This window comes from Ptychodera flava, chromosome 13, assembly GCF_041260155.1.
Source record: "Ptychodera flava strain L36383 chromosome 13, AS_Pfla_20210202, whole genome shotgun sequence".
NCBI lineage: Eukaryota > Metazoa > Hemichordata > Enteropneusta > Ptychoderidae > Ptychodera > Ptychodera flava.
In genome coordinates this window covers 15,100,033-15,115,628 of record NC_091940.1, presented here as the reverse complement: position 1 = coordinate 15,115,628, position 15,596 = coordinate 15,100,033, and the positions used below count along the sequence as shown (strand labels likewise).

At 38.6% G+C, this 15,596-nt stretch overlaps 1 protein-coding gene across 1 annotated transcript in view; it reads right to left on the bottom strand.

Moving 5' to 3' along the window:
- Positions 1–7,419: 7,419 nt before the first annotated feature.
- Positions 7,420–15,596, bottom strand: part of LOC139147550 (glycine receptor subunit alpha-4-like) — a 95,377-nt gene continuing 87,200 nt past the window's right edge. Inside the window, exons 8-9 of the mRNA XM_070718676.1 lie at positions 12,618–12,743; positions 7,420–9,899 (exon numbers count right to left, since the gene is read on the bottom strand). Coding sequence (XP_070574777.1) covers positions 9,522–9,899; positions 12,618–12,743 — 504 coding nt within the window. The 3' untranslated portion in view covers positions 7,420–9,521. The remainder of the gene's footprint in view (positions 9,900–12,617; positions 12,744–15,596) is intronic.

Sequence of the window (15,596 nt, the reverse complement as noted above, 5' to 3'; positions counted from 1 at the left end):
CTCCTTAGGATAATACGTTGCCAGGAGATGGCTCCCGTTGTTATTGATGCGTAAAAAGCACGATTCCATTAGAATTCTTATCTTGTGATCTAACAAGTCACCCGCCTCTGCAATAATCTCCTTGGGTGCCGGGATATTAATCTTTTCCCGATCTCCAAGCACCTGTTAGGTGCCCTCAGCAGGTCTGCAAATCGAAATTAAATTGAGTTTTCCCGTGGCGTCGGTTAGAATCTTCGCTCTGTCCTCATGTTAAAAATACACACTTGTAAGAAATCGTGGAGTCAGAAACGCCTCCGGCAGACTTCCAAAGCCTCGAAAGTTGTCTGATCTGTATAAAAATTGAGTCGCAGGTCGCGCATGTCAAAAACTTGAGTGATAAAAAAATTAACATTACGGCGTTAAGGATTTTTCTGTTTACACGACAAAACACGCATCGGTGATTTCTTTGGCCATTGCTGAAGCGTGAAAGATAGTGTTCCGTTCGACAAGAGAGACAAATCAAAAGAAGATTTTCTTTTGAAATTCACGTCAACACTTTAAATTATGAAGAGGTCGAGAAAGCAAAAGGTCAACTGCTTAAAAAACGTTTTTACTACCAAGAACACACCATAAAAACCCATAAATTATGAAAATTATAATATCCTCGGCCGGTACGTACCCACTTAATGCGATGTGATCGTACAAATACTCTTTGTAGTTAAATGCAACAACTATCAATACATGGCCAGACAATGACAAGGCAAACGGATATTTTGAAATTCAAATGCTTTCGAAATTCAGCCGCTTATCTATCAAAAATCAGATCGATAGACAGGCAGATAGATAGATATATATATATAAGATAGATAGATAGATAGATAGATAGATAGATAGATAGATAGATAGGTATATATCAACGTATGACTACCCATTTTTTGTTATAAATGTAGTTTTCTAATATTCCTTTTTGAACATATTGATAGTGTTGGCAAAATAATGTATAAGTGCAAGATAATTTGACTACTCATTATTTCCCTTTGGGAGTTTAGATAGGCGTTGTTCGACCTAAATACAAAGTGAAGACTTTTATACAAGATTATATGCAGTTTGACCATAAAAAACCGTTCCTGCGGTTGATGGAAAACTTAGTATATACCCTATGGAATTAACAAAGTACCCTGAGCTCTCTACAGAAATAGCTGAGCGAATTACTTTCTGTTGGCTAAATGTTATGTATGTCTAGGTTGGGGCTAAGTTCTGCTGCACCTTGTTAACTTTCATAAAGCACGGTAAATATTAGAATGATACACACTATAGCCTCTGATGGTAACTCTTGTACTTAGTGTAAAATGAAATAATGGACGCATAATCCTCAGATAAATGAAACACAGGGCTTGCTTCATTATGAATAAAAACTTAAATGTAGGTTGACACTGTTTATGAATTCGAAAATTGTACTGAGAAATTATATCAAGAGATAACTCACCGATTATCTAGAAGATCTTTTTGAATTAGAATTAGAATTAGAATTAGAATAACTTTATTGTCCAAAAATTGGAAGATCGTCTTTCTATCACTCGCAGTAAAATACATACAATAAAATGAAATACAAAAAGTTAAATGGCACACATAGAAACACAATTACAAAGACACTGCTGATCAACAGCACATGAAAGTTATTTGAACAAAAAGTGGTTAAAACTACAAATAGAGTTCAACTCATTCTGTGTTGTTTAAAATAGATATTGCTGACAGTATGAAACAATGTCTGTAAAAAATTCTCCAAACTCTAGGCACTCGATATCTGCGCCAGACGGAAGTTTCTGAAACAATCTGTAAAGTGGATGTGTGCTATCATTAAGAATTGAACGTGTTTTTCTGTTCATGGAATCGTGATATTAAACTGATAAGGGAATTTGCTGTGTTCCAATAATTTTGCTTGCCGTATTGATTACACTACTAAGTTTAAGCTTATTTCTCATGGTGAGATTTCCATACCACGTTACGATGTTAAAGCTTATCACACTTTCTGTTAGACTTCTATAAACTCGTTCAAGTATACATTGACTGACATTGAGCTTTTCAGCTTCCTTTGAGAACTAGTCTTTGCTGTGATTTTTGTAAATAATATCGGTGTTTTCCGGTGGTTTTCCTGGTGTTTTCCTGGAATGCCGGTGCCAAGATATTTAAACAAACTCACCATCTCAACCTCCTCATCATCAATTACAATTTCTTTAGGTGTTTGTCTTTCTCGCCTATTATCACATACCAATTCTTTTGTTTTTCCAACATTGAGTTTGAGAAAGCTTTGTTTGAACCAGGCATTGAGTCGATCAATCTGAACAAAATATTGAGACAGGGTGAACTCGTCTTATAAGCAACCAACAAGAGCCATGTCATCTGCATATCTTATCAAAGTTTACTTTAAACACCTGTACACTATGAACATATTTTTTGAAAGGATTTTTTCGGAGTTTGGGTAGTTTAATAACGTAAAGTTATAGTAACCTTTTCAATCCTATACCAAGGGTGTGGTGCTCTGGTATTTGATTCTTCCAAAGTAACGATTGATCGTAAGAAGAGATGGAAAAACGTTCTTCAACGATAGTGCCAAGACGTTTAGACTCGAACTTTCCACCAATCATATCAATTGCTCCTGTATGGATATAGTAACTGGTACTGGAATAAGAACGTAGTTGTTGTTGTTGTTGTTGTTGTTGTTGTTGTTTCTTTATTACTCCTCAATAAAAGAAAAGTTACAACACAATTAAATCGATAAAGTTATATAACTAAAGACGACAGCTCTGGATAAATTAGCTGACTTTGCCCTACAGGTTAAGGTTGAACATTAGTCTTGGAGAATACTAAAGATATTGACCATGAATGTCAATATTTACTTGAAGCATCTAGCCTTTCCTGTGAAATCACCCAATAAAGAGTCTATCAGTAGGTTATCACTACCCTCCCAGTCTATATTGCTTATTTTGCTGGGATACTGAGATATGTATGGCTGCTGTAGAATCGTTACAGAGACACCTGGTGTTTTTTTGTGAGGTTAGGCACCAGATGTATTCATTTAAATCATAGGTCTTTTAGATTACTCATGCAAACATACAAAAGGGCCCAGTTAACCCCAGTCCAGTTGTCGCCGAGGCAGATACATGCCATTGAAACCTCGCTCAGTAATTATCGCTAGACTGATTATATTCCCTCCGGTCATGTAATTCTGGTTGAGGACATGGGCAAATGTCAAATGACTTCTTCTAAATGAAATCGTAATCTACGTGCAGATAATGCTTTATTGTCCACTCGCTGATTACATCTGATCAAATTAACTTATCAATCACTTGCTACACTCGACGCCAAACACAATGTACTTCGGCCAAGAATTTGCATTGAGAATAAGCCATTGCTTTGATTACTCGTAAACAGCGCACAATTTTAAATGTTACCGCTGATATTGGCACCCCTGTTGTTATTGAAACCATCATTCTTCTCTCCTCAGTCGACTGTAAAGAGAGGATATGAAAAGGTCTACACAACTACACGTGATTGCCAAGTGAAGTTAGAAAGACAGACTCTGCGGGATTAGCAGTGAACTGCATCTTAGGCGCCTTCGAAATTACTTTGTAGAAACTCGAGCTGATATGAAAAGCTAGAACTTGAATTGGAGGTAAACGTAAAGCTCCTCAAGTTCAAATAATAATGGCCGAAAAGTTTCTATTAGCTCTCAATCTACATTTCAATGACGTGTTCAGAAAGTACAATCTATGCACTGTCTTGTTATTTTAATAAACGGAAAGTGACTTTCCGAGGGCTCTAGGCGTAATTGTCGCTCTCTTTCATTACCCCGATCCACGCTGAAAGTTGCTTCGAAGTGATCTCAAATGATGTAAAAATGCTTAAAAATGAACCGTGAATTTACAGACAACTAGTTCAAACTAAATTCATATTGGACAGTTTTAAACCTATACATTTTATCTACTATAATTGCTGTACAATCACCCTTAATCATACTCAGGAGGTTCACTTTTTCCCCCGGCAGGCGACAACCATCCAATGTGACTTCAGATTTGTTTGCCTTTTTAAAGCTGCATTTTCCTGGCAGTCCGCAGAGATACGGGGGACGGGAAATAATCTATCAAAGTCTTCGGAGTATGTATATCTGAACAGTCGCTGTATAACATTTCAAAAACATCACACCTTGATTCATCATGTTATTTCTGAAATCGATGTTCACCTCGTCACAGTATAATCTGCCTCGTCTGTCTGCTTACAAAGTAAGCTTAATCCTTTACTTTAAGGATACCGTTTCATAAAATCCCTCTGTCTTGTTTCCCGTAGGCTTCACGCTGCTTTGCAGCTGGCTAGCCTGTCACGTGCAAAACTTTTCAAAGATCTAGATGTACTTCTCTTGTTCGCGTTAAAGGATCCAAAAAGTGCCAGATGAAAGAATGAGTGACTCATCTGAATTTCCATTGAGTCACCATGTGTACTTTCCAGAAGCTCAAGAAACATATTGTGAACATTCAAATGAAAAGACGAAATGATTCCTCCCTTTGATCGCGACGGATAAGAAGACGAATTCATCTGGATTGACGTTTTGGTGCTTAGATTTCTTCTATGGACAACAAAAGCTAGTTCCAAATCTAACATGGAAATGCCTTCAAAAGACACATTCAGCTTGAGGCAGTATCTGCCTTGCTGTTGTATTGTATTTGCAGCCATGTGCGGGGAGATTTAAAAATCCGGCTGTCCGACGTCACACAATCCCCTGCAAGCCTATACCGTTATACCAACATCGTTTTAAAACCCAGCTTTTTCATTTCGACTTTGGGATTTTCCTAAAAAAACTAAATGAATCCGATCTTATTCCAGACTTTAAAATGAACGTAAATATCATGTTCATGTAATGGAGCCAGATCTCTTTATTGGACAGTAATCGCATAAGTGGTTTTCAAAATTGCCCTAATTGTCGTCTGTATGGTAGGGATATTGCGTGTCATGTAAAGTTGATGACAGTGAGCTTTGCATGATTTCTTTACAAGAAAGATGGGGCATTCTTTGAACCGATAAAGAAGTACACAAGCATGGGCTTTCGCTATTGCGAGTCGCAGTCTGGACTTGGTGTCTGCATGGCATTCGTGTGTCATTCGCGAACATATCTGTGATGAGGCATAGATCGTAAAAGGTAACTTAATTCACGAAAAAACCCACCCTAGTGGTACCCTAATGGGCTTGTCTCATCTCACTTTAGCGTACACTGTTCCTCTCTCCTGCTGTCAAAGACTGGAATAATGCCAGGGTCAGGTGAAGCAAAAATGTCTTGATTTCATCACCAAAATGAGGTTAATTCAGGGTCAAGCGTTTATTAACCTTTGTGAGGTACATTATCTCTCACGGCGTAAGATTTAGGGTTTCATCCTTTTCTGTCAAGCAGACCTCAATCGCAAGGTGTTATCAGGCACGTTCATCACATGAATTCATCTCGATGAGGCAAGACATGTCCAACTCACCGGAGATGCGCACCTGTGTATTGAGACTGGCTTAAGCTATGTATCGTAAGGTAGAGTCGACACGGCCAGTACACATGCAGTTACATCCTTCGAGCCTTATGCACCTATCCGACTAGTTGGTTGCGGGGAAATGTTCAAAACCCATAGTTTTTCAATCCTAAAACCGAGTACAGTTAATTTTTTACTGATTCCGTAGGTTTGAAAATTGTTTACATTTTCAACTTAGCTTATATGAAGACAGTGTGCAAGACGTGTTCTAAACAAGGTTTGCCAAGATGACATGATATCTAATTATAGCCTGGTAGCTTGTTCTAGCCATCTGTCTGTAGTTCAAATATATCATGGACATTTCTGCGGTCTTTAGGTAGATTCATGTTTGACAGAACATCAGGTACATTAATAAATTCATTCCAGACCTCAAACATTAAAAGCTTTGAGCAGTTTAGACAGTCTGTCAGAGCTCTCGTGACGTGACTAATGTTTGTCATGTGCTCGAAGACACTCACCTACCATTACCTGAGTCGCGATTTCATTTGACGATTCGGGAACAACCCGACGAGTCTCAGGCGAACTGCGAGAAGCAATTCTGTCGTACACGTGCACCGAGCAAATGAAATCACCAACAACTTTATACCTTGTTCGTTATATTTGCAAAACTCATACGAACGATGCGAGTTATGGGTACGATACAGAAAATGCTTGCGCAACGCATGTTGACTATTAAACTTCCACATTTCATTGACGTTTCCCCACGATACTTACACTGTTCATTAGCTTGCGCATGCTGTTACTGTTGGACCGCGCCCACATCGTACAATCCTCTGAAGGCTGTATCCGCAGCATAGCGTTGTCGCCCGCATGTCTGTTCATATCCAAAGAATTATGGCTATTGAGCCATTGCCATAAATATGCAACAGTCGATTAATTTCACCGAAATACTTTAAATGGCACGTCATTATCTTTTGCAAGACCCGTAAGCTATAAAGTGAGATTTTCTGTATATTCGTCCGAAATAATCTTTAGGATCTCAACTTGATGAAATATTGCTGTGTTTCTAAGTCATTCACACAGGTTTATGACACTACATACCGGGGACGCAATGAATAATTTCCTGGGCATCGTTCCAAGCATTGCAGCCTACCCTAGGAAATAGATTTTCACCTCACGATCAAAGGCGCGATTGATTGGGTTGTCGAGGTGGGTAATCCTCGTTAAACGCTATACACTCGGGTATTCGGCTCAGTGATCTATAATTTACACTTCTGCCACACTAAGTGACAGCCTTTTGTCACCTGTCTAAACCGTCTTTTAACCGCCATCTCATTTCTCGCGGATTCAACAATGAAGGAGGTGCACTGTAAAGTAAATTGGCTGAGACTCAACCCTCGTTCACACTCAATCATCCACGCGCATTTTAGACAGACCACACAAAAGGAATACAGTAGGACATGGAGACAAGTCTGTAATATAAATGGCTTTCCGATTGGCTTTGCAATCGGAACAACATGCGAGAACAAAACCAGATGGCGAAGGAAATCGGCTGAAGTGTTAAACCTTCGGGCCGGCTGACAGAAAGTGGCATATTTAGAGCAAACCAATGATAAAATCGTACAGGTACGAGTTAATCTTGATTCAGTCAATGTTTTGTGTAGATTACAATCTCAAATGAAGAGTTTTGTTTCTGACAGTCAAGAAAACATTGCTTCTGATTATAGAAGTGTCAACCTTTCTCCCGAGCACTCAAAGCAATCACTTCGCAGACTTGTGATACCTGACCTGCCATCGACCACAAACAAACAAACAAACAATCAACCAAGCAAGAAAAACAAACAAACAAACAAGTAATAAATAAAGAAGGAAATAAATAAATAAACAAATAAATTAATTAATCAATATATAAATAAACATAAAGTGACAACTTGTTATCTCAAACCACGACAGAACTTTATTGACCAAACTTGAGCTACATATAACTACATCTACATCTTTCCTAGGTAATCATTACATTTGTGATTAATAATAAATGACCATATTTGATCGGCGTGTTTTCAAAAAATGCGCTGATACGTGTGAATGAAATACGAGGACTTCTATTAATCACAATGGGTAAAACACATCTGTGGTTATACGAGACTGTGTATCAATACAGCTTACTATCATTGGATGTTGTGTGTACATGGGCATGTTCAGCGATCAAAGTCAATGATTTGTCGTCACGCAGTATTGTCTTCGTCTGATAGTCAGAGCAGAGTAACTGTCTTCATTTCATGAACTTAGAGAAGCGTGAATTCCAAATGGAATGTTCGGAGTCTTTTTTCCGAAGAAAAAGGGTCCATTAATGTGCAAATACACTCTATCATTGAAGAGTGAATATTATTTATATGGATTTATATTCTGTTAAGTTAATTCCTATGCAATAATGTCTACCTGTGCACCATGCCATGGGAACTGATGGACAGGCATTGCAACGCGATAGGGTTTGCATTTTGTATGTAGTCAGTGTGATGAATATCTCCGAGAGAAATTTTGCGAACAGAGGTCGGCCGAAATATCATCCCTTTCGAATTTTTGAGCTTTTCACTTACTTTAAATGGGCAGGTTGCCTAGTAGATATACCACACAATGTCTGACAAATATATTTGAATGGTAGTACAATGCATATAGGGTATTTGTACAGCGTGTTCTCGATCTCTCGAAGTGAGAAATAATGGTTTGAAAGTTCTAATCTACAGATTCAACAGCTATATATATTATCACTACAGTAATATTTCAATAGGTAAGCTGCGTGTGCTTGTGATTCAACTAAACCTACGGTGATATTAAAAAGTTTCTTGTGAAATTCTCATTTTAAAAAGTTTTTTACTTTGAAATCGTAAAATTCGATAATGCATTTTTTGTTTAACTCTTGACTACATACGGAAAAAAACGAACGATTATCCACCGACGTTTCTGGAAATTGAGAAATTCAAGGAAATACCAGTTCAAAAAATCTGGAGAAAAACCGTTAGAGGAAAAAGTGTTTCTTATTTACAGAAGTTTATCCGACATTCAAAGAATTGACATAAAAGTGAGCAGTTCCTAATGTACTACTGGGTTCAATGTTTGGCGTATATAAACATGCATGATGAGTAGTTGTAGTAACGGAGTCTAGCCAAGCAAATACAAAGCAACTGAAGTTCATTTTCCGCGATTGCCACTAAAACGTGGTGACACATTGAGCAGTAAATATTTACACGGCCGCCAACGTTGCGTACACACTGTTAGTAGAGCTCCCTAAGATATTGTTTTCACATTGGGAACTTCATAAACTCAGCATTTCGAAGAAAAGTATTATAACGGAAGTCTTTTGTAGCAAATTTTGATTGTAACTCACAACTGCACTCCACCCGATTACAATGTGTCGGTTGGTTTATAGGTTACTCTGGATTAAGCTTTTCGCTACTGACGGAATACAATGACCAGATTCAATGCGCAAATTCTGTTTCCTTTACAGTAGCAAAATTGCTCTGGTGGAAATATTTACTTTTGAAGCATTTTCGAGATTTAGGTCGACAGACCACACCGCAGAGACGCACGGGGCCCCTTCTCCCGCTTTTCAATAATGTTACATGCTCCTACATCTGCGCTGTTAGAGTTCATCTCAGGGTCGCCTGGCACATCATACAACGGACGCATTTTGATATTTGAGAGTCAATTAAAATCACCATGGATACAGCAGGGACACACACATCAATGATAGACACTGATTACAATCTGTCGTTGTCAGCTGGTGACGATAAGCTTCCTGGTGATGTACCGTGTACCTATATTTCATGTATTCGCAGAAATTTCTCCGAACTGTTATGATGTAGACAGCTGTGTGCTAGGCTGTCTTGTTCGGCTGATACCTTAAACAGAGTCGTTAAAATATTCGCGGAAGGGAAGAATTAATAGTCACATTTCCGTCGCTGAAGTAGTGTTTCCACAAACCAATTATTTTCCTGTTTATCACGTCAAACCACAACTTTTTTGCCCGGTCTGCATCCACTATTCAAACCACACGTTCGAATCCGGCAGGTAGTAGGCAAAGTAAGCGATCACAAATAGCACAAACGTCACCGGGAACCCCCAGCGGGCAGTTCTATCGATATCCCGAGCCAAGCGTCGGCAGTAGGGTTCCTCTTGAGCCACCTCCTGCTCCGGTTGGACCTTGACTTCCACTCCGCGGATTCCGCGACTATAGTTGTCGCCATCGTGGTCGACGTGATGGGTCAAATCGTACATGCGGCTCTTCGATGAATCGCTGTTTCTTCTCTCTCGAAAGCTATCGAATGCAGTCCCTTGGTTCCGGGATCGAGATGGGCTCGACTTAGGCTTGCGTTCGCTGTCGACGCAGTGGCAACATATTTTAGATATTTTGATATCCTGGAATCAAATATAAAGGCATGATTGTTATATATCATAATCTTCCAAATTGGCGTAAAAGTCAATTTTTCATGCTCTCAATACATCGGCGTCCCCGTACTTGATAAATCTCGCCGCTCCTCCGAAGGGACCCGGATTCTACACCATGTCGTAATTCGCTTGGACACTATACATGAGTAATACTCTTGAACTGACGACAACTGATAATATAGAACTTGAACTTGTTTATTGAAGACGGGACCATGGCTACGCCTCATGGTCGAGCCACAGATACATCAGAGTATCCCTCAAATGGGAGAGTGGGTCCCTGAGTCAGTCTGTGAGTGTGACTGACTCTGGCTGACTCTGCCTGAGTGAGTGTGGCCGACTTTGCATGAGTTAGTCTGTCCTGTGGGTTAGTGTGTCCATTTATACAGTATTGTGGCTACGTCGGATGCCGACGCCATAAATCACACAATTAATATGACAATACTTTGATTTTCACCGACATCATCAGAAGAAATACAAAAGCACAACTTATCACTTGCCTGTGAGTGGTACGCTACAATTCTGTTGTTTCAAATCCACGCACGAAGAACTTAAAACGTTGCAACGATACAATACGAATATGGAGGTAGTGTGCAGAATACCTCTGTGAGAATGATACGTTACTGCAGCGGGTGAATTTTAATTGTGTAAACGAGATAGACCATGTTGTTGATTCAGTGCTGGTATTTTGTGGCGCCCGTATTGTTACAGTCCAAATCAAGTCAAAGGATGTGTATGTATCAAGAGCGTAAAATTTCGCTTTTTGCGCCAATTTGGAAGGTTATGATCAATATATTGTCACGTGTGACAAAACATTGCCTCGTGTTTATCAAAAGAACATTGCCGCCGTTAAAATTGAAATACTAAACAAAAATGATTCGAGAAAATTAGAGTAAAAAATGTACAATAATGAAGTAACGACGGAGTTGGCAATGGTTATTACATCTACCACCCCCCCCCCCAATTAGGCAAAATGACTTTACCCAGGACTAGCATTGATTTGTTATTCGAAACATTGTGTATTGTGTTTTATACTTCGTTTTTATACACTCTTTGGTAGAAGAAAGAATGTGCGCTTATTTCAAGAAGAAAGTGGAAGTTTAAAAATATCACAGGTATTGTTCTTTTCAGAAAGGGGACGTTTTTGCCAAAGCTGGTTGACTTCCAAACAAAATAGTCACCAGCTGTCTTCAAACACGAACGGTTAGAATAGCTACATTCATATACTGACTGACAGCAAACCTTACAAGGGATTGACCACAATGAACCACACTGCGATATTCGACATCAGCTCATAGGGTGCATGCATCGATTTATTGATATTGAAAAAGACCCCGATACAAGTCCAATGCGAACCACAACGGACATTTCTAGAAAAGCTGTCTGTTCTCCTTCCTGCGTCCGCAAATTACAAAACCGGAAAGCTCGTATCCCGATAAATGTTATTGCAAATAGAATATGTGAAACAACATAGTCTACTGTTTGAGATCAAACTCACGCTCACGAGTTGCCGAACTTTTATGAGAACATTCATTACACCGCAGCTATGACTGGGCCAATTTCAATGGCTGTAAAATCGACGAGCTAACTCCTAACACGTGCCTTCTCGGACATACGTATTTTATTCCCGTTGATGTGGCATCTGAAATTACATCAGATTGTAGTGCAGGTTTTAATCGAAATTGCTTTTCTCTCTTTAACCGGCTAGTCGTAAATTCCCGAATCCAAACCAATTTGGGGATTTGGGGCCTATTTTGCCGATGTTTGTGGACAGTGAAATGTTTTTATCGATCAGTTAAGGACCCATTTTAGGGAGGCGTGGTGTTACCGGCACATCATGGGCCAATGATTCTCAGATAGCCGAGAAATGCTTGTTTATCTTGCCGAGCAAAAGGGCAAGTGTGGAATCAATTAGTGGACACTGCAGTCGTACAAGAAATCTGATATTAGGAGGACATGAATCTCAAAGGCTGATACCAATTCCCATTAGGTGAAGACACCTTCTATCGCCATCTTGATATTTTGTCATTAAAACGGCAAGATCGGCTTTCGTTAAGAAATTTCCTCTGTCTAGGCAAGTGGCCATCGATTACTTTTTTTTCTCGATGGCCAGGTTAAAATCGAATATAAGACAAACTTTTTCAAGTTGACCAATAGAAATCGTTGTTTATCTCTATGCAATGTACAATCTCCTGCGGTGTAAACGAGAGCTTCTGAAAACTATGGATTGAAAGCTCATCTCAGATTGCACAGAAGTTTCCTAATCTTTGACGCCTATCTTTTTGTTCAGATTTATTCAGATATCTAGGATTTTTTCTGTATTTCGTACATGATTGTACCTTTCTCATTTGTGAACAATTTTGCACGAGATGCAATTCGTCGACACGTTGTCGAAACAATGTGGTAAAGTCTGAAATTAAAATATCACTCTGTAGCGATATTCTTAACAGTTTGTGACGTCTTCTGGTTATTTATGACAGACCAACTAAGGAGTTATCGGACACCCTACATGAATGTGCAGTATCCACAGTATTAAAGAACACACACCTGATTTGCTTATTATTTTGACTTAGGTTACAAGAGAAGAGGAAATATCCCTTCCGATTACTGTATCTGCAAGTGGGTCTCTTCTTCTTGTGATACACCCAACACTTTACCCTAACTTCTCAGGACATTTGTCTAACATCTTACCTTAAAAGTGGACAGCTTGTTTCTATTTTCCGGCAGGTCCTTGGACCAAAGGTAGTTGACGATAGCATACTCGAACGATATTCCCACTATGAAGGAAAGCGTCGCAGCAAACCATATGTCAATCGCCTACAGACAAAAAAAAAACATGAACAGATAGGGTTATTACGTATGTTTGACAAATAAATCGATTCCATTTTGGGCAGTACGTACGGAAAGTAAAAGTCGTTTGAATTTTGCTCTTATTCAACGTGGCGATACGCAATCGCGCTATTTGGCAATTTTCACTTATTTCGCAAATATTGTTGAGTCTTTCACAAAAGCCTAATCTGATCACAATGTGGCATGCGCCTGTTGATGACAACGTGACCTATCGTCAAAAACTGTAGTTTTTAAATGTGATTAGCTAGAAAGACGTGAGACAGTTATTGCTTTTTTGTTTCGTTTCTGAATTATCACACCGTCATGTTCATCGCGATTTACATCTTTAGTCACGATTGACTTGGTTTTAGCTAGATGAAGGCCAAAGGCAGAAGTCAAATAAAGATTACAATAGACATTTATACTGATAGATCATGGGGACGCATCATTATTTCCAACACTGCAGTCCATATGGACACCAAGAGACGCATACCAACTCAAACACCGAAGCGCGAGCGAGGAGCAAAGAAAACGAACTTAAGACCGTGGTCGGCAGGCGATGTCTTGCATGTGGTAAGCACTACCTCGTTGTGGAACGAATCACTGCGAACGGAGAATATGATACAAGAACCGTAGTCTGATGTGACTGGATAAGATGGCTCGCATGATTCCGTTGAAGCCGACTTATTAACTTACGATGGAGGTCCCCTGTCCTGAGAGAAAGGGAGAGTTTTGAGCCAAAAAATCATATTAAATGAAGGTATCAATGAACAAAAAATCTATTTGTTTTGTTGATATGTCTCTACCAGACGAGGTATTGAAGCTATGGCACAGAGAACTCAGTCTCCTATGTTTTCTAGCAGTTTTTTATTTGAAATAAAGCAATAAATGGAATGTAAAACGAAAGACAGACCATCAAGCACACTCTGCTCGAAGTAACACTCTGGCCGGACATTCAAATACAACTTCCTCAGACTCACTTGTAGATGGGTAAGTTCGGACACTGCATACGTCATACAATGTCAGACAGTCTCATGTTTAAATGATAAACTGTAAGATTCTGCACAGAGCACCAGGAGTGAACTGCCGTGCTCCCTATCATTGCCTCAGTAACATGACCAGTAATCTATTATATCTAAAGTAGGATCTTTTTTTTTTTCCTTTAGTTTTATCTTATCGTATAAACTCCTAGAGTTACCGTCATTGCGAAAACGAAAAATAATTAAGTGCATAAAAATAATGATCCTTTTTATCATAAAATAATTATTTAATTATTAATTGTAAGCAAAGTCTGTCGACTATAATTGGTCCTCGTGTTTTTCATTTCCAATATTTATGCTGTATTCCAAATTGAAGAGCAATTATCGTACGAAAGTAATTGGCGTTTATTGAGGACACCATCAATATTGACAAAGTTGTATATAATCAGGATAACATGCTATTTCAAATTCGGCAGTGAAACGTCAAATCATGCAATTTATGGCAAAAACAACTCCAGTTAAAGTATAACTATTGGTTTATATGATTCTACAACCTTACTACTATCAAAAATATATATTCAACTCAGGTTACTTGTCTAAAAACACCCTGTGTTGTAAGACATTCCGTCAAAAACTGACAAAACAACCTCAGCTGTGAGCAAAGTCAATGGCTTCATTCTTGCTTGCTGCCTGGCAAAGGTGACGACAGTAAGGGGAGGATAGAATTGTTGCAAGTGTTATTAGACCACCGCACAAAGTTATGTCGATAGTGAATCGTTCAGTGGACTAGCGGCCTATACGCAGGAAGCTTAGCCGTATTTTTTTAATGAAAACAACAATAATAGAATCGCTGCATAGCACTTCAAAGATTAACTCCAAGAAACCCGACTGGAAAGGAGAAAATTGGCAGTTTTCTCTGACACAGATTAGTCTGATGGTGTGTCATCCCCTGCAAAAGTGAGCTATTCCCATGTATGCAGTCCGATATGTAACGTATTGCAGACTACTGATTCACAGTATAATGAACTTTGCACTTAGAAAATGCACATATTTGTAATTTTCCCATTTCAAATGATACGGTAGTGAAATTATGGCAACATTAATGAGGGTTCCCTTCAGAGGTTAAAATAATGTTGAATGCCTAAGCTCTAAGACAAGTGATACCTGCGGAAGTTACGTTTTCACCAAAACTGAAAAATTAGTCTCCAAGCTATGCATGCACATGAAAATTTCATCACCATTTAAACAAACTGAATGAGCTTATCTCTGTAAACTTGCAAATTAAACTTGATAGAGATAAGAGAAACGGGTTTAGAGAAACACTTTTGAAGAAGCAAAAAGCGAGGGAAAAAGTCTGCCAAAAATTAAAATATCTCAATTTTTTCCAATTTATTCATAACTTAATAACATCTACAAAAAGCGAAACATTAAATTTCAAAACTGTTTTAAGCGAGAAGACAACTATATAATGAAACTATGTAAAAACTTGTCCCACTTTGTATTTCAAAATTCATAAACTTTTGAATAAAACTGAATGACGTCTTCCTAGGACTAACAAACAAAGATTGAATGTGAAAGGATAAACGTTTTCAGAGGGAAAAAGGACCCCCAAAAGACAAAGAAATCCTTCAAATGCAAAATTGCAGATATCAAATGTGCATACCATATATCAAAGCTGACTTGCCAAATTTTTTACAGAAATTAACAATATGGCCAGTTTAGAAATACACTATTGCGTATTCCATCACAATTTACACAAATAGGATTTTAGTCATATCTGGAAACATGTATACCAAATATGAAAGCAATTCGACTGTCCGTTTCAAAGAAGAAGCTTTGAATGCAAAGGTCGACGGACGAA